The sequence below is a fragment of the Schistocerca americana genome, chromosome 3 (assembly GCF_021461395.2).
Source record: "Schistocerca americana isolate TAMUIC-IGC-003095 chromosome 3, iqSchAmer2.1, whole genome shotgun sequence".
Classification (NCBI taxonomy): Eukaryota; Metazoa; Arthropoda; class Insecta; order Orthoptera; family Acrididae; genus Schistocerca; species Schistocerca americana.
The window spans coordinates 471,618,632-471,639,763 of NC_060121.1; the positions used below are offsets into that span (position 1 = coordinate 471,618,632).

The 21,132-nt window shown below is 39.9% G+C and overlaps 1 protein-coding gene across 3 annotated transcripts in view; it reads right to left on the reverse strand.

Annotated features, from left to right (window-relative positions):
* The window catches only part of LOC124605286 (mitochondrial ornithine transporter 1-like), a 94,883-nt gene that overhangs the window by 41,706 nt on the left and 32,045 nt on the right, over positions 1-21,132 (reverse strand). For all 3 annotated transcript variants that reach the window (XR_006978630.1, XM_047136864.1, XM_047136865.1), the window contains exon 3: positions 11,412-11,656. Coding sequence is in view for 2 of the 3 variants with exons in the window: in XM_047136864.1 (XP_046992820.1) it covers positions 11,412-11,656 (245 nt within the window). In the remaining variant the exon portion in view is untranslated. The remainder of the gene's footprint in view (positions 1-11,411; positions 11,657-21,132) is intronic.

Genomic DNA, 21,132 nt, shown 5'->3' on the forward strand with positions numbered 1-21,132 from the left:
AGAAAACATTTTTAATAACCATTTTTTAAGTATTGTAGAGAAAACAGGATCCAGCTATTCATTAGAAAATGCAAGGAAGTATTTGGAAGAGGCAATAACTATGTAATATGATAAAATTGAAATTCACCCCACCTCTCCTTCTGAAATTAGGAAAATAATAAATTCATTCAAAAGTAAAAGCTCAAATGGAATAGATGGCATTTACAACAGAGTACTGAAAGCTTGTTCCCAACAAATAAGTAGGATTCTTGTTCACATATGTAATAGCTCACTAAAACAGGGAATTTTTCCAGATAGACTGAAATACGCTATTGTTAAACCATTGTATAAAAAAGGGGATAGGTCTGATGCTAACAACTACTGCCCAGTCTCACTTCTGACACGCGTATCCAAAATTCTTGAAAAAGTAATTTATTCATGAGTAGAATCAGACATTTGTGAAAATGAAGTACTAACAAAATGTCAACTTGGTTTTCAGAAAGGCTTTTCAACAGAAAATGCTATATATGAAACTTCCTGGCAGATTAAAACTGTGTGCCGGACCGAAACTCAAACTCGGGACCTTTGCCTTTAGCGGGCAAGTGCTCTACCAACTGAGCTACCCAAACATGACTCACATCCCATCCTCACAGCCTTAATTCTGCCAGTACCTCGTCTCCTACCTTTGAACTTTACAGAAGCTCTCGTGCAAACCATGCCGAACTAGCACTCCTGAAAGAAAATTTATTGTGGAGACATGGCTTAGCCACAGCCTGGGGGATTTTTCCAGAATGAGATTTTCACTCTGCAGTGGAGTGTGCGCTAATAAGAAACTTCCTGGCAGATTAAAACTGTGTGCCAGACCGAGACTTGAAATCGGAACCTTTGCCTTTCGCGGGCAAATGCTCTACCAACTGAGCTATCCAGTTCTGCAAGGTTCGCAGGAGAGCTTCTGTAAAGTTTGGAAGGTACGAGATGAAGTAAAGGGAGAACTAAGGCTGTCAGGACGGGACATGAGTTGTGCTTGGGTAGCTCAGTTGGTAGAGCACTTGCCCACAAAAGGCAAAGGTCCTGAGTTCGAGTTTCTGTCCGGCACACAGTTTTAATCTGCCAGGAAGTTTCATATCAGCGCACACTCTGCTGCTGAGAGAAAATCTCATTCTGGAAACATCCCCCAGGCTGCGGCTAAGCCATGTCTCCGCAATATCCTTTCTTTCAGGAGTGATAGTTCTGCATGGTTCTCAGGTGAGCTTCTGTAAGGTTTGGAAGGAAGTAGACGTGGTACTGGCAGAACTAAGGCTGTGAGGATGGGTTGTTAGTCGTGCTTGGGTAGCTCAGTTGGTAGAGCACTTGCCCATGGAAGGCAAAGGTCCTGAGTTCAAGTATCTGTCCGGCACACAGTTTTAATCTGCCAGAAAGTTTCTATTAGCTCACACTCCGCTGCAGAGTGAAAATCTAATTCTGAAAACATCCCCCAGGCTGTGGCTAAGCCACATCTCTGCAATATCCTTTCTTTCGGGAGTGTTAGTTCTGCCTGGTTCGCAGGAGAGCTTCTGCAAAGTTTAGAAGGTAGGAGACGAGGTACTGGCAGAACTAAGGCTGTGAGGACGAGGCGTGAATTGTGCTTGGGTAGCTCAGTTGGTAGAGCACTTGCCCGCGAAAGGCAAAGGTCCCGAGTTCGAGTTTCGGTCCAGCACACAGTTTTAATCTGCCAGGAAGTTTCATATCAGTGCACACTCTGCTGCAGAGTGAAAATTTCATTCTGGAATGCTATATATGCTTTCACTGATCAAATATGAAATGCATGAATACCGAACATCACCCATTGGAATACTTTGTGACCTCTCAAAGGCTTTTGATTGCGTGAATCATGAAATTCTTCTACATAAGCTTAAGTATTGTGGTATGGTTTAATTTATATTTGACTGGAAGAATGCAGAAGGTTGAAATTAACTGTACAAATAGTCTGCAAAAATCAGCAGAGTCTTCTAAATGGGGAGGTATTAAGAATGGTATCCCACAGAGTTCAGTCTTGGGTCTCATATTGTTCTCATTATATATTAACGACTTGCCAGATGCAAAGCTAGTTCCTTTTGTTGATGAAACAAGTATAGTAATCAAACCCAACCAGCAAGAATCAGGTGAGGAAATTGTAAGTAATGTCTTTCAGAAAATTATTAAATGATTCTCTGCAAATGGACTCTCACTAAATTTTGAGAAAACACAGTTTATACAATTCTGTACAAGAGATGGCATAGCACCATTGATAAATATAGACTGTGAACAGAAGTCTGTTGCTAAGGCAGAATATTCAAAATTTATGGGTGCGTCCACTGATGAGAAATTGAATTTGAAGAAGCACATCGAAGATCTGCTGAAACGGTTAGGTTCAGCTATTTACACTATTAGAGTTATTGCAAATTTTTGTATTAAACATATCAGTAAATTAGCCTATTATGCCTATTTTTATTCACTGTTTTCATATGGCTTCATATTTTGGAGCAATTCGTCATGGCAAGAGAAAGTATTCATTGCACAACAGCGTGAAATCAGAATAATAGCTGGAGCCCACCCAAGATCACCTTGCAGACATTTATTTAAGGAACTCATGATATTCATAGCACCTTTGCAATACATATATTCACTTATGAAATTTGTTATTTATAACCCAACCCAATTTAAAAAAAAATGCACAGCTACAACACTAGAAGAAGGGATGATCTTCACTAATCTGGATTAAATCTCACTTTGGCACAGAAAGAGGTGAACTATGCTGCCACAGAAACCTTTGGTCACTTGCCAAATAGCATTAAAAGTGTAACAGACAGACAGCCAACATTTAAAAGCAAACTAAAAGAATTTCTGAATGACAACTCCTTCTACTCAATAGATGATTTTTTGTATATGAAGTAGTAACTGTAAAATAATAATAATAATAATAATAATCATAATCATAATAAATTATTTTGTGTAAAGAAAATGTTAAAGTGACACATTCCACATCATTACAAAATGTCATATTCATGATCTATGGAACCAGGATTAATGTATGTATGTACAATTAAACTAAATTGGCAACAAAAAGTACAATGAAATATGCTCCTCAGAGATCTACACCAAAGTACTTTTCTGGATTCAGTCATCAAATTTCATAGACCTTCACCATGAAGAAGAACCTTCAGATACGTACAAGAAGTCAGGACATTTGTTAATACAGAGAACAAACTGATAAAAACTAGTTTAATAATTTGCTTTTGTTAAATTTCTATAAACCATTTATGCTTACATATGCTATTTACAACATAGTAAAACCATTAAGAAAAACACTAGTTTGAAAATGACATTTCTGCCTTGCTTTTACTAAATAGCTAGTGTTTTATCTGCTATAGGAACATACTGATATTTATCATAGAACAACATTCACCTACTGTCCACAAGAAAATTGTCGTATTTATGTTAAACATTGCAACTTATTTACATTTAATGTTCCCACTCTCAATTTGTTTTTATTTTTTGTGGAGTTCTAGTTTTTCATTCTTTATCAGTGGTTTTCCTTGCATTCCTTATATCTTCTTTGGGCTGTAAAGATCTATATGTACGAAGGTATCATGTACATATGTATGTATGTATGTATGAAGGTTGTGAAAGCAGTGTACAAGTAGGAGGTGTAAGATCAAAATAGTTTGAGACAAAGAGCCGTGTTCAGGAAGGCAGTTTGCTTTCCCTGTTAGTCCTCATCACACTTATGGACACAAACATGAAAGAAATCAAGGAAGCAGAAAATAAAGATCTCAATGTCCTTTGCTTTTGCTGATGACATCACTATCTGGGGACAGATGGAAGTGAAGGATCAGAGGAGACTGGATTACTTGAATAAAAACGTTAAATAATTCAAGATGACTGTGAGTAAGAGCAAAACAGGGGCAATGCAGATAAAAAGTAGGGTACCCACAACTTGTAACATCATATTTGAAGAAGAGATGTTTGAATGCATGAAAAGTTTCAATTATATGGATAGTGTCCCTTCAAATGTAGTAAGTGCCAAACTAGAAGCTTTAAACAGAGTAGCAAATGGATGCAGCTTCTTCCACCAAGTATTAAACCTAGTCTGGGACAAGAGCTAAACAAACCAAGTGTCAAACCTATCTCCTGCCAATTATGAGGTATAGTATGGAGAGCTGTGCCATAAATAAGAGAGAAGAGAGTGAAATAGAAACATGTGATATGAAGTTCCTTGGGTCGACTCTTCAACAAACCAGGTGAGACAGAGTCTGGAATATATATGTGTGGAGAGACCTGTTGGTGACTGTGATCATGGAATAAAGAATGAGCACTATGAGATTGAAGTGGTTAAGTCATGTGAAGCAAATTCTCCTGTCTTGAACTCCTTATCAGTAATTGGAGATGGAAGTATCAGGGAAAAGAATGATTGGGTGGCTTAGGGAGAGATAGGCAGACCAGGTTAATGAATATCTCAAGAGGGGAGAAATATCGTGGGATGCAGTTGAGAGAGTAAAGCTATAACAGAACAGAAATCAATGAAGGCATAGTTCCTACCTAGCTCATTGGAAGGAAATCCTGATGATGTTAATGATTAAAATTTAACATGCATCAAATGAACTCCATCTGAACAGGTCTCAGAAGACCCAGTGATACTGACTGACCACTGTGCCCTTCTCAGCCTTTCAGTGTAACTGGATGCAGATACGGAGGGGCATGAGGTCAGCACACCGCTCTTCTGGCCATTGTCAGTTTTCGTGTCTGGAGCAGCTGCTTCTCAATCAAGTATGTCCTTAAGTTGCCTCACAAAGAATGAGTGCACCCCACTTGTCAACAGTGCTCAGCAGAACAGATGGCCACCCATTCAAGTGCTAGCCAAGCCCGGCAGTGCGGAACTTCGGTGATCTGACAGGAACTGGTGTTCTACATAAAAGTAGAATGAATCAGGTGCACTGAAATGATTCATCCAGTGGTTAAAAGTATTGAATTTAAAACATCAAAATAACAGATGAGCAAACCCCAAGGAAGACCCTGGCATACATTCGTTGACTAACTGAAGGGAGATGTATATGCTCAGTTGAGCAACTGAGGAACAGTTACTCTTACCATGAAAATTGAAGGATCATTGTTAGGGAAGTACACCAGCAATAAAACTGAATCAGTGTTTTCTGATGATGCTTAGGATGCGAAATCTCAACCCTCAATCATGTTTTAAGTGTTATGGTTCATTCAGACTCAAATGAGCTGAAATATTAACACATTACACATGTTAAAAAGATAAAACAAAGACAAGTTGTGGATTATGTCAAGTGGAACAGATTAAGTTAAAAATGTACTGAATGTCTTTAATAACCAAGATAAAAATAGTTCTAGTTATGAGCCTTTGTTCCTACAACAACATTTACACCATTAAAGAGTGTTTCATGTACACTCTTAATGGTTGGCTCTTTAATTTCGAATTGATATCTAGTTACTGAATAAGCTTCAGCTACTGTAATAACTATCCCATATGAGCAATGCCACATGATAAAGAAAACTGCTACAATGTAAGAAATGGCAGCTCATCAGAATTCAGTTAGGATAATTAATGGCTCCATTATATATGTTTTTAATAATAGATTACAAGAAATGACCAGGGATGAAATTTATAATGAACCAAATGCTAACATAGTATTTACTCTACTTCGATACAAATTCATATCATTATTTGAGCCGGCCAGGGTGGCCGATCGGTTCTAGGCGCTACAGTCTGAAACTGCGCGACCGCTCCAGTTGCAGGTTCAAATCCTACCTCGGGCATGGGTGTGTGTGACGTCCTTAGGTTAGTTAGGTTTAAGTAGTTCTAAGTTCTAGGGGACTGATGACCTCAGAACTTAAGTCCCATAGTGCTCAGAGCCATTTGAACCATTTTGAATCATTGTTTGAAAATAGATTTCTGCATAAGCTAATCACAGTGGACATTAAACAATCATGTAAAAAAACCATGTATCACTAGAAGGATTAAAGTATCTTGTTAAAGGACAAGAGAAATGTATCTAATGGCAAGAACACATAGAGATCCTGCAATAGTTGCACACTACAAAAACTACTCAAAATTCTTAAGCAAGTACATTAAAAACCAAGGAATATGCACATAATGTCAGACATCAATAATTCCAATAATAGACTTAAGACTACAAGGAATGTAGGGGAATGAGAGACAGGACAACCAGCCACAGGACAGGATAACATCACTATTGACTTGAATGGAAGGGCTATAAATGATGAGATGTAGGTAGAAATTGTATTTAACAATTATTTCTCACATATAGTAGAGCATGGGGACAAACAGTTCAAGAGAAAAATCACAGCACAGTGTTGAATAAGTAACTTTTGTTCTCGCTTCCGGTGCACGGGGTCCCGGGTTCGATTCCCGGCGGGGTCAGGGATTTTTCTCTGCCTCGTGATGACTGGGTGTTGTGTGTTCTTCATCATCATTGACTCGCAAGTCGCCGAAGTGGCATCAACTAAAAAGGACTTGCAATACGGCGGCCGAACTTCCCCGCATGGGGCCTCCCGACCAACAATGCCATACGATCATTTCATTTTTTTTCTCATAAAGTGAATAAAAGAAGGTTACTTCTCCTTCTGAAATTAAGAAAATTATACATTCTCTCAGAAATAAAAGCTCATGTGGTTTTGATGGTGTTTCCAATAGAGTACTAAAGATCTGCTACCACATAATATCCCCGGTCTTACCTGAAATATGCAATGCATCATTAAATCAAGACATTTTTCTGGAGAGTCTGCAATGTGCCATAATTAAAACACTATTTAAGAAAGGTGGTAAGAGATTTCAATAACTACTAATCTGTTTCACTGCTGACATCATTTTCCAAAATTTTTGAGAAGTTGATGTATTCTAGAATAGTACATCACCTTAGCAACAACAATATCCTCAGCAAATCACAGTTTGGGTTTCAGAAGAGTTGCTCTACTGCGAATGCCGTTTACATGTTCACTCACTCAAGCATTAAATGATAAAATAACTCCGGGTGTTACTTTCTGTGACCTATCTAAGGCATTTGACTGTGTGAACCACAGTATTTGTCTACTTAAATTGAAGTTTTATGGGACTGTTGGTATAGCTACCGTATGCCTAACGTCATGTGTAACCAAATGAAGGCAGAAAGTTCTACTTAGTATGCGGACATAATTCTGACTTCCAAAAAAACACTTATGTGGTTCCCCAAGGCTCAACCTTAGATCTACTATTGTTCCTCATATTTGTAAATGATCTTCCTCCATTATACAATAAGCAGAATTGGTTCTTTTTACACATAACATTAGTATTGCAATCAATCCAAGCACACATACAGAAACAGAAGAAAAGGTAAACAAATTTGTTAAATGCATCATTACTGTTTTTTGCAAACATTCTTGCCCTCAGTTTTAAAAAGATATAAGATATTCATTTCTGCATGTCTGTGGGTATTACACCAATGATAAGTGTAACACCTGGTGAGGAAATAAAAAATAGGGTGGAAACTTCAAAATTCTTTGGTGTCCGTATTGATAAGGATGTCCGTATTGATAAGGATGTCCGTATTGATAAGGATTTAAACTAGAAAAATCACATTTTGGTGCTCCTCAGATAACTTAGACATATTTGCACTTAAAATCATTGCAAATCTTGGGAAGAGACAAATCAGTAAGTTGGCATATTTTCATTCAGTAAAATCATATGAAATAATGTTCTGGAGTAATTCATCTTTAAGAAAGTCTTTGTTGCTCAAAAATGTGCTGTAAGAATAATATGTGGTGCTCACCCAAAATAATCTTGTAGACATCTGTTTAAGTGGTTGGGCATTCTGACTACTGCTTCATAGTATATGAGTATTTATTCCCTCATGAATTTTGTTGTAAATAATCCATTACACTTCAAAAGGAATGATGATGTACACCATCACAAAATCAGAAGAAAAAATTATATTCATTCTTCCACATTAAGGTTTTCTTTAGCACAAAAAGGGCTGTACAATGCTGCAACAAAATTTTTTGATCACATACCCAGATAGGCATATAAAATGTCTGACAGACAGCAAAGAATCATTTGAAAACAATCTAAAATAGTTCTCCTTGGCAACTCTAAAAGAAAACTCAGAAATGTTCAGCATCTAACCATATGTACAAATTAATTTGCAATGTGAATGTAAAATGACTCAGTCTACATCATTATGCTTTAATATATATCTAAAAACAAAGATGATGTGACTTACCAAATGAAAGTGCTGGCAGGTCGACAGACACACAAACAAACACAAACATACACACAAAATTCAAGCTTTCGCAACAAACTGTTGCCTCATCAGGAAAGAGGGAAGGAGAGGGAAAGACGAAAGGATGTGGGTTTTAAGGGAGAGGGTAAGGAGTCATTCCAATCCCGGGAGCGGAAAGACTTACCTTAGGGGGAAAAAAGGACGGGTATACACTCGCACAAACACACATATCCATCCACACATATATGGTGTCTGTATATGTGTGGATGGATATGTGTGTTTGTGCGAGTGTATACCCGTCCTTTTTTCCCCCTAAGGTAAGTCTTTCCGCTCCCGGGATTGGAATGACTCCTTACCCTCTCCCTTAAAACCCACATCCTTTCGTCTTTCCCTCTCCTTCCCTCTTTCCTGATGAGGCAACAGTTTGTTGCGAAAGCTTGAATTTTGTGTGTATGTTTGTGTTTGTTTGTGTGTCTGTCGACCTGCCAGCACTTTCATTTGGTAAGTCACATCATCTTTGTTTTTAGATATATATTTCCTACGTGGAATGTTTCCCTCTATTATAATCATTATGCTTTAACATGCAAAATGATCCATGGGACATGAAACTAACTGACTAACTTCCATATGAGGCATCTCTTGTAAGTTGCAAGACCATGCCTGATCCTCATGACAGACAGTTACTATCCTCTTCTACATAACATTGCATTAATCTTTAAGCAATACAAGCATAAGGTAACAGGCCAAATAAAACTTCAAAAGGAAGAGCAGGTCTCTCAAACCCCAAAATGTGACAGGGGACACCTATAGTGACTATGTTTGCCATCATCCAATTTATCCCTCTACCCTCCCTAAGGAAAGAACTATTAGTTTCAAAAGCTAGAAATTGTGTCACTTTTATGTTTGCCTATTGGCAGTACAACTGATTTCACCTCATGAAAGTAAGTCAAATTTGTACTACATATTATTATTGAATTTGTCTTTGATATACAGGGTGATTATAATTAAAGTTAAACTTTCAAACCACTGTAGAAATAACACCACTGGTCAGAATGACATCAAACTGCAACGGAATATTTTTGGAGAAGGGGGGAAATGTATGGCAGAAGAAAAATAAATAGTTACAAAATGTAGCAATAAATGGCACTGTAAGCATCATAATTTAATAGTGGTCAACTACAAATGACAAATGAATCATACAATGAAGCCTAAGGTGTATGTTTGACGTTAAACAAACTGCACTACTCCGTGTGCATGGATGTATAGGTGTGATACTGTTAGTTACGGAAGCCCATCCACCACAATAAGGTCATACCACATTGGATGGGAAAATCAGTTTTTGATTGACCTGAGGCCAAAATCTTCCTAAAAAGCATAAATCACACAAGTTTTTAATTGTCCTGAAGCAAAAAAACCGCATAAAAAGCATCAGTCACAGCAGTTTTTAATTGTCCTGAGGCCAAAAACTGCATAAAAAGCATCAATCAAAATCAAATCAAATTATTAATTTCTGTGTGACTGGCACAAAACATGTTCAATATGCTGTCCACCATTTTCTGCAAGAAGTTCAAACTGAGAAACAGCATGTTCCACAACTGATCGAAGGGTTTCCGGGGTCACGTTCAGAATGTGTTGCACAATGCCTGCCTTTAATGCAGCTAAGTTTGCAATTGGAACACTGAACACATCTTTCAGACAGCCCCACAGCCAGAAGTCACACAGATTAAGATCAAGTGATCGGGATGGCCAGGCTGTAGGAAAATGGCAACTGATAATTCTAGCATTTCCAAAATTGCACTTCAGTAGCTGCTTAACTGGATTTTCAATGTGCAGAGGTGTGCCATCTTGCATAAAAATGATCCCATCCACACATCCATGCTGTTGGAGAGCTGGAATGATGTGGTTGTGCAAAAGACACTCATAGCGCCTACCAGTGACGGTACAGGTAACAGGACTGGAGGCACCTGTCTCTTTGAAAAAATATGGTCCTATGATAAACGAGGCCATAAACCTGCACCACACAGTGACCTTTTCAGGATGAAGTGGTACTGGTTGATTTACGTGTGGATTTTCCGTTGACCATATTCGAGAATTCCGTGTATTGACATATCCTGTCAGATGGAAGTGGGTTTCGTCTGTCCACAAAATATCCCACGGACAATCACTGTCCACTTCCATGTCAGTAAGAAATTCTAAAGCAAAGGTCCCTCTTGCTGACAGGTCAACAGGAAGCAACTCGTGCACATGGGTAATTTTGAATGGATAGCAAAGAAGGATGTTTCGTAGGATTTTACGCACTGTGCTCACGGGTATGTCCAGTGTTCACACAATTCTCTATGCACTACATGTTTGCACACCACCACTTGTCTCCTCCTGCATTGCTGACAACTTTTGCAAGAAGACAACAAAGGAAGGTTTCTAAAGTTATGAAAAGTAGTGTAACCATGAACTTCGTGCATTATTATATGACAGTACTAAATATTGCATGGGAGATCGCTCCACCTCATCAATGGAAAATATCATTTAATGGCCAAGTTACAAATAAACTGGGCTGAAAGCTGGGTCACCATGAATATGGATAAAAGAGACCCAGGTCCATTGTAAGCCAGGCAATAGACTACACAAGGTAGTGAGCCTGGCAGCAGATCACAATAAGTACTGAAAATACAGGATCAAGAGTGACAAAATAGTATTATTCTTATGCTAAACTTACGTGTTATGTAAGTGAGAAAGCAGAAAGATAGAATAGGAAAGAATTCAGAACAATGTTCATGCATTGAAATGCATCACACCAGTATTCCAGAATCAAATTATGTATTTCAGCAGACATAACTGCATTTGCCCTTAGAAAGCAAACTACAGTGCATTATTCTACAAAATTATTATGTCTCATGTTTGTGCTCCATGTGACTCTCATTTACAAAACAGTGCTTGACTAATTACTACTCATAATCACATGTATCTCTTTAGCATCCAAGGCTGGTGCCTCTGTTTCACTCTTATTGCTTAATTTCACAAATCCATTTCTAAGTTACTCTTGGAAACAAAGATACTGGAAACCTAGTTTGATGTCAGCGACACTGTGAGCATTGTTGACTGTAGATAGTCATTAAAAAGTGTACAGCAACAATCATTTTGACTAAGATTGCTCCACCTTTAAACAGATTCACATACCTGGACTCCCACAGCTTTTGCTATAGCTTTTTGGCATAATCCATAACAAGCAAAGAGAACAGAGTTCTCAGCAACATTTGCTGCTATAGCTGGCACTGTCCCAGCATACAGACCTCTTGCAACTCCTTCCTTCATTAGAGTTTGTCGAAAACAATCCACCATTCCCTGATACAATGCTGGAAATGTCTGCATTTTCACTTTTACAGTATCCAAAGGTTGACCAACATAAACTGAGCCAATTCCTCCTGCAAATAAATGAATTAACAAAAAAAAATTAAGTAATTTTGTTTATATGTCCCTATCACATCCTCCTCACCCCCCCCCCCCCCACCCACACACACACACACACACACACACACACACACACACACACACACACACACACGCACGCACAAGGTACACCAATACAGTGAACAATACAAGAGGGCATATATTGTTCTACAAAATAACTGTGCCCTGCATTACAGAGCTACAGATATGTCATTTCCATAGACTCCTATATACTATGATTTTTCCCCCCTATACATAAATACAAATCAAACCACAACAAGTGAACTGACAAGATGTGTCATGCATTGTCATGTTAGAGCAAGATTTCTTTTGAATTCCTCTCAGAGTAAACACGTCTAGAATTTGTTCAGAGTACTCACATATGTCTCTCTGTTAATAGTTGACCCTTCTGGCAACATGTGCGTGAGAATGATACCCTCATTGTCCCCAAAAGAGTGTCATCATGACTTTCAACAGAGGGAGTTGTCTTGAATATCTTCTTTTTTGGTGATTGCAGGTGGTACCATCCTAGTGATAAATCAGGTTCCCTCATGCGTAATGATCCATAGCAGGAAGTCCTCTCCATTGGCCTCAAAAAAACACCTGCCCTCCCTCTGCCCCCTTCCCCCCCAAAGCTCTCTGATAGCTGTAAATCCAAGTCTGATGTGCCAGTCTGCATGAATAATGGCATCTGTGTGATTTATCATGTTGGGAGCAGTGGCTGTGAGAAGATGTACCAAACAATGGTTGATAATGGAACTCAATTTATGTACCTCCTGAGGCTTTAACTCTCATACTCATTGCCAACAGTACTCCTATCAATTGTAAGGGCATAGATTGAGGCCCTTACCATGCAGGATGGCAAAAAGTGGTGAATGCTGGATGGTGCTCTGTGCACCAATGAGATAGCATTAGCAAGACATGCATTTATTCAGTCAAGTATTACTATCCAATCATCTTCTCTATGACAGCAGAGAGGAAGACCGCAAACACAGTACACAGAATTGAATGTGCTGACATGCATGCTCAACAATATCTTGAGGCAACTGTCTCCAGTGTGGCTGTTTACATAATACCCCAATGTCATGAAGGATAGCCAGCAGCAGGCACAGCTCACACAGTGGCGTCGACCAGCAGCAGGCACAGCTCACACAGTGGCGTCGACCACCAGACTGTAGACCGTGTGTTCCTAGGGCACTCCCATGTAAATTGAAGGGATGTGACAGAGCAACTTCAGCAGATCTCCTTGTTACAATACGAGAGAAGGAAAGTTGCTACTCACCATATAGCGGAGATGCTGAGCCATGATAGGCACAACAAAATCATAGCTTTCAGCCATTAAGGCCTTTGTCAGCAGTACACAAAAGTGCAACTTGCACACACATCTGCAGTCTCAGAGAGCTGAAACTACACTGCGATCAGCAGCATCAGTGCATGATGGGAGTGGTGACTGGGTGGGGGTAAGGAGGAGGCTGGGGTGGGGAGGGGGAAGGATAGTATGGTGGGAGTGGCGGACAGTGAAGTATTGCACTTTGGACGGACGGTAGGCGAGAAGGAGTGGAGGGGGGAGGAGCTAAGTAGTGGAATTGAGAGAAATAAAAATAAAAGAAATTAAAAGATTGGGCGTGGTAGTGAAATGACGGCTGTGTAGTGCTGGAATGGGAACAGGGAGGGGGCTGGATGGGTGAGGACAGTGACTAACAAAGGTTGAGGTCAGGAGGGTTATGGGAACGTAGGATGTATTGCAGGGAAAGTTCCCACCTGCGCAATTCAGAAAAGATGGTGTTGGTGAGAGGGATCCATATGGCACAGGCTGTGAAGCAGTCATTGAGGTGAGGTGTATCATGTTTGGCAGCGTGTTCAGCTACAGGGTGGTCCACTTGTTTTTTGGCCTCAGTTTGTCGGTGGACGTTCATGCGGACAGACAGCTTGTTGGTTGTCATGCCTACATAGAATGCAGCACAGTGGTTGCAGCTTAGCTTGTAGATCACATGACCGGTTTCATAGGTAGCCCTACTTTTGATGTGATAGGTAATGTTGGTGACGGGACTGGAGTAGGTGGTGGTAGGAGGATGTATGGGACAGGTCTTGCATCTAGGTCTATTACAAGGGTATGAGCCATGAGGTAAGGGATTGGGAGCAGGGGTTGTGTAAGGATGGACGAGGATATTGTGTCGGTTCGGTGGACAGCAGAATAACACGGTAGGAGGGGTGCGAAGGATAGTGGGTAGGACATTTCTCATTTCAGGGCACAATGAGAGGTAGTCGAAAACCGGGCGGAGAATGTAATTCAGTTGCTCCAGTCCCGGATGGTACTGAGTTACGGGGGTAATGCTCCTCTGTGGCCAGACTGTGGGACTTTGGGAGGTGGTGGGAGACTGGAAAGATAAGGCACGGGAGATTTGTTTTTGTACAAGGTTGGGAGGATAATTATGGTCAGTGAAGGTTTCAGTGAGACCCGCAGTATATTTAGAGAGAGACTGCTCATCACTGCAGATGCGACTATGTAGGCATGACAATCAACAAGCTGTCTGTTCGCATGAACAGCCACCGACAAACTGTGGCCGAAAAACAAGTGGATCACCCTGTAGCTGAACACGCTGCCAAACATGATACACCTCATCTCAATGACTGCTTCACAGCCTGCGTCATATGGATCCTTCCCACCAACACCAGCTTTTCTGAATTGCGCAGGCGGGAACTCTACGTGCAATACATCCTCCATTCCCATAACCCTCCTGGCCTCAACCTTCATTAGTCACTGTCCTCACCCATCCAGCCCCCTCCCTGTTCCCACTCCAGCACTACACAGCCGTCATTTCACCACCACACCCAGTCTTTTAATTTCTTTTATTTTTATTTTTATTTCTCTCCTTTCCGCTACTTAGCCCCTCCCCCCTCCGCACCTTTTCTTCTACCCTCCATCTAAATTGCAACACTTCACTGTCCGCCACTCCCACCATATTATCCTTTCCCCATCCCAAACCAGCCTCCTCCTTACCCCCACCCAGTCGCCACTCCCATCACTCTGATCACAGTGTAGTTTCAGCTCTCTGAGACTGCAGATGTGTGTGCAAGTTGCGCTTGCGTGAGTGTGTGTGTGCGTGTGTGTATGTGTGTCTACTGCTGACAAAGGCCTTAATGGCCGAAAGCTATGATTGTGTGAATCTTTTTATTGTGCCTATTGTGGCTCAGCATCTCCGCTATATGGTGAGTAGCAACCTTCCTTCTCTCGCATTGTTACATTCCATCCTGGATTTTCCATTGTTAGATCTCCTAAAGTGCGCATCATTTATGTTGGCGGCCAAGTTTAGGTTCGTTCTGCGCATCTGACGTCACAAAACACAGTCAGCCAATGAACAGAGAACGACGTTGCCAGATCTCAACTGCAGTGCATAGCATGGACGAGTGTCTTCAGTATTAGAAATGTTCAGTCATAAATAAAGTAATAGAACAAAAGCAATGTCTTGATAGCAGACTTTCTTTTATAGAAAGTTTGGAAAAAAGCGTTCTTTATACCAATTGCCTCATATTCTATTAATTAATTAAACGAAACAAGCAATAAGACTCCTAATTCAGGCGATAGGAAGGAAAGGTGTTTGTATCAATCTCACGAACCGCTTTTTCGCACTAAAGAAGAGCGGTAATTGTTTATTTCCTATTGTACTTCGACGAAGCGTGAGTAATTCATAGTCATACCAAAAGTGTTTGTTAGTATTTTGCGTGAGGTATTAGACTACTCACTGTATTCTGTAAGCAGATGATCTGCGTTAGCGTAATGGTTAAGGTGTTGGACTTCTACGCAACAGGTTATGAGTTCAAACCTTGGGCGGAGCTTAATATTTTAATTATTTAAAAACAATATCGAAGTGCCTTACTTCATGAATTATATTCGTTTGAATGCAATATTTTGATATTTCTAGTGCTTTGTCTCTTCATAAACCCTTTCGCTGCTGCAGACACGTGCTCCCCGCATTCCGCGCTGTGCGCAATTTTGTCATCACTGCACTGCTCGCCTGTGCAGACACATGGTGTTCCCACTGCTTTGACACACTTATCATTCGATTTCACAAAAACTATTTGGCCCAAAAATCTGATTTTTACACGTCTTCTTGACTGATACCTTCCCCCCATAAATGACTTAATTTTGTTTCGATGTTCAACGCAGTTATTATGCAGCATTAAATGTAGTAAACCATTGCACGAAATTTTGAAGAGTTTGCAGAGGTAGAAGTCCATAGCGTATAATTTCCGTATGGTCGATTTTAGTTGCCACAATCTTGAGAATGAAATGTGGATAAGATACCTAAATTTCATATAACATTTACTGTATAACAATATCTCATTTAATTTAAGTACCACATAGGTGTCGTATGTAATATTGATATAATAGAAGGAAACATTCCACGTGGGAAAAATTATATATAAAAACAAAGATGAGGTGACTTACCGAACAAAAGCACTGGCAGGTCGATAGACACACAAACAAACACAAACATACACACAAAATTCAAGCTTTCGCAACAAACTGTTGCCTCATCAGGAAAGAGGGAAGGAGAGGGGAAGACGAAAGGAAGTGGGTTTTAAGGGACAGGGTAAGGAGTCATTCCAATCCCGGGAGTGGAAAGACTTACCTTAGGGGGAAAAAAGGACAGATATACACTCGCACACACGCACATATCCATCCACACATACAGACACAAGCAGACATATTTAAAGACAAAGAGTTTGGGCAGAGAATGTCTGCTTGTGTCTGTATGTGTGGATGGATATGTGCGTGTGTGCAAGTGTATACCTGTCCTTTTTTCCCCCTAAGGTAAGTCTTTCCGCTCCCGGGATTGGAATGACTCCTTACCCTCTCCCTTAAAACCCACTTCCTTTCGTCTTCCCCTCTCCTTCCCTCTTTCCTGATGAGGCAACAGTTTGTTGCGAAAGCTTGAATTTTGTGTGTATGTTTGTGTTTGTTTGTGTGTCTATCGACTTGCCAGCGCTTTTGTTCGGTAAGTCACCTCATCTTTGTTTTTATATGTATGTAATATTGAGAAATATTCCGTCTTTCGCGACTGTAATAAAAGTTTTATTTACACCGGATGCGTTTGGCTTTATTTTAAAGCACTTCAATCAATGAAAGGTATGGCACATACACAATGGTACTCATGTTCTCTTTCTTGTTTTTGTTCCACAGTCGCAGTTTCACCAATGGTACTGAAATATATTCCTCTTCTGCAACTGTAATAAGCGACTTATTTAGACCAGACGCGTTTCTCTCTTTTGAAGCATCTTCAGTGGACACTACTTTGTCTCCTCCATTGCCAAGTCACCTTTCGTAGTTTTGTGCTGCGGTAACACAATATTCAACGTTTTTGTTGGCTGATCAGTGTTTTAGCAAATAAATGATTTTTGTGTGTGCCCCACACAAAAATTATATTTGACATAGCTCAGAGCACTTCACTGATAGACGGTATATTCAAGTCCTAATGTTTTTGTAAGTCCACAGTTTTGTTTAATGTATTTTGTCTACTTCCTTTTGATTCATTGAAGTGCTTTAAAATAAAGCCAAACGTGCTCAGTGTAAATAAAACTTTTGTTACAGTCGCGAAAGATGGAATATTTCTCAATATTACATACGACACCTATGTGGTACTTAAATGAGATATTGTTATACAGTAAATTTTATATGAAATTTAGGTATCTTGTCCACATTTCATTCTCAACATTGTGGCAACTAAAATCGACCAAACGGAAATTATACGCTATGGACTTCTACCTCTGCAAACTCTTCAAAATTTTGTGCAATGGTTTACTACATTTAATGCTGCATAATAACTGCGTTGAACATCGAAACAAAATTAAGTCATTTATGGGGGGAAGGTATCAGTCAAGAAGACATGTAAAAATCTAATTTTTGGGCCAAATAGTTTTTGTGGAATCGAATGATAGGTGTGTCAAAGCAGTGGCAACACCATGTGTCTGCACAGGCGAGCAGTGCAGTGGCAAAATCGCACACAGTGCGGAATGCAGGGAGCACGTCTTTGTAACAGTGAAAGGGTTAATGTGGCCGTGGTGGCTTTACTTCATGAACTGCGCGCTCCGCCCTAAACGTAAGCTTGCAAACTAGCTATACTATGGCGCTGCTTCTATTGGCGCGTGCATCGTGTGCAACAGGCAACGCAGCAGTCTCCCGCGTCTGGGCGGGCACGCGCGAGCCGCCAAGATAAAAGAATTGAACTATAGTCATGTAGATGGTAATGCTAAGTTACAGCAGATTCTCCACTCGAAGTAGGCTGTGGGTGCCAGTGCCTGCTCACAGATGCAAGTTGGGGGCAGCAGCCTTTAGCGCACCTCCTGAATACAGCAACAGGTTGATGGTGCCTTAAACACCATCCGTTTGGCTCTCAGAAAGCTAGAAGTAGAAGTGCTAAGGACTTCATTTCAGTGGATGGGATGTTGGCAGCTCACAGCAACCAGGTTCAGTAAAACAGACAGGCAGCAATGCCACATGTAGAAGTCATCTGGAAAATGGTAGGCAGCACATCGTAGGGTCAGCATCATACATGGCTCACTGTAACTGAATAACATATGGGATTAGAAGCCTGAGTATTTATTACTAGCTGCCTATAAAGCAGCCATATCATATACCAGCACTAAGGGAGCTTCTGCACAGCATTTTATATGGATATTACCACCAAGTAACTGAGGCAAAGATGTTACATCTGGCTGAGAATGACCACATTTGTCCAAACCCTCCTGGCTCATCTGCACTCTTTGCCCCACCTTGGTGTCACAACAGTGGTTTCACAATTTCAGTTTTGTGCTTTTCTGACATGTCAGTGGGCTGATAAGTGTTCTTGTGGAACACCTACTTGTTCTTGAACCATCATGTTGTGCTCTCAGAATAATGTGATGATTCTTCCTCAGTGATGTCATGCTGCTAAGATAATAATTCAGTCCTCTTGTTCAAATGAGGTGAAGCAATAGCTTCCTACGTGTGCCATATTATTTAAGGATTGTCTCTCTGCCTGTTTGTCATTCTGATTACTACACAGAATGGCCTGGTTTATCTTGGCTAGGTACTGGCAGGAGAAAACTTTAAGAACATTTTGCATTTGCCTATGATACCTTTTTTGGGATCCAACACAACTGTATCATTACCACACACTGCACCTAAACGTTTATGGATGTTCACCACAATTTATTTTCCCCCAGCAAAGAATTCAATCACAGCACACTGATTGAAACAAGTGTCTTGGATAGATGCCATTTCAATGGTTTACTAGACCATTCAACCTTTTGTAATTGTTTGAAACTTGACAAACGTGCAAAAGAAATATCAAATTTGAAGCAAATAAATGGATGTTTTTCTGTATATATTAATGACTTTAAAATAAATTGTGGCAGTATTCATCGAACAAACATTGTAATATGAAAAAAAATAAATACAGTAAAGCTGTACACTGAATCTTCTTTTGCTACTTCTGCTGATCCTAGGTTCAGGTTCATAATATGCATTTTGCTGCTCATACTATAAAATTTGTTTTCAAGTAAATCTAAACAGTTTTATGACAATCAAAAGTACTTGGTGGACGATAAATAATGACTGGAGTAAAGCTAATAACTCATACTTCAGCAGACACATTGAGCCGTAGACAGGCACGTAACATTACTAAGAAAGTTGCTAGATTTTGAACACTTCTGCTTTAAATCTTACAGAATACAGATGGATATCAACGAAAATATTCAATTATTGCTAATATCACGTAAATGGATAGATAAAAAATCTACTCGCCAAGCAGCAGCAGGAGAACACACACAAAAGGATTCAACTTTTACAAGCTTTGAGAGCCTGTGGCTCCTTCTCCTGGCAGAAGAGTTGAAGGGGAAGGAAGAGGGTGAAGGAAAAGGACTGGAAAGGTTTAGGGAAAGGGGTACAGTTCAGAAAAGTCACCCACGACTCCAGGTCAGGAGAGATTTACCAGATGGCATGAGAAGGAAAGACTGATTGTTGGGGACTGCACCAGACAATGCTCGAAAACCTGAGAGTTTAAAGGTGGAAGACAGGGTAATATGCAAGACAGAGATTACTACTAAAACATTGAGCACAAGTTAATAAGAGTGAAAAGCTAAGTGCATTGTATGTAACAGAGGTGGGACTGGAGACGACAAAAAATAGACAAGTCAGAAAATGAAAGATGTAGAAAACTAAAATGGAGTGAAGAATGGAGTAGTTACTGTGAATAAATAATGGGACAAAAGGAAATGAATTGAATTAAGACCAGGTGGGTGGCGAGAACCAAGGACATGTTGTAGTACTAGTTCCCACCTTCGGAGTTTTGAGAAACTGGTGTCTGGGGGAAGAATCCAGATGGTGCATGTGGTGAAACAGGCACCGAGGTCTTCTTGACTGTCATGTTGTACAGCATGCTCTGCAACAGGATATTGTGTGTTGCCTGTATACACCCTCTGCCTATGTCCATTCTCCTGCCTGATAACTGGGTTGTATTCATGCCGATGTAAAAGGCCGAATAGCATTTACATAACAGCTGGTTGAAATGTTGCATTTTTGAATAATTAATAGAATATGCCTCAGTTTTTTAATTAAGGTGAAAATACGTTAAGAATTAATTTTCTCCGTTGAAATAAATCCGCAAAGTAAGGAGAAAAGGTCATTATTTAACGAAAGCAATGTTTCCCCCCCCCCCCCCCCCCCCCCCCCCTGTTCAGCTAAAGAATGTTCGAGAGAAATGTTTACGTATTGAAACTGCAAAGCAAGTTGAAGGCAGTTGCCATAATTTGTTTTTGGATTATATAAAAATAGGACCTGTGAGCTCTCTCTCTCTCTCTCTCTCTCTCTCTCTCTCTCTCTCTCTCTCATTTTTTTTCGATGGCTGTTTCACAGATGTATGTGTCTCTCTCTAATGTTTGGTAAATACTTATGATAATTTAATTTCAAAAGCCATGTTTTAATTAACACTGTACTTTCATTTTTCATTAATTCCACATATCAAATTGTTATGCTACATTTTAGAACTTTTTCAGGCTGCAATGAAGGAGAGTTGCCGATGAATTGTTTGGTGGCCACAGCCGAACGCTACTAGTGTTCAGTCACCTAGTATTTTATAATACTTTTATTTCAGCATCCCTGAGATCTCTTTTACCATTCTTTTCTATCAATATCCAGCCAGTGTAATTACGGAAACTGCGTAATTTTTAGATCGGTCACTGGCCTCTAAACAATGCCATCGGTCAACATTCTCATGAGTCTGACGGGAATTTGATGCTGGTTGGTGGAATATATAATTTCAACATCAACAAGTAAAAAATTTTCTATGCACCAATTTACCATTTTAGTAGCTTTCCACCAGCAAAAGCAATAAATATAATATTACGTCATTTAAAAAAAAAATAAATGCCAGTAATATTAAATGGTATATGGCATGTGTTGTTTCACAGG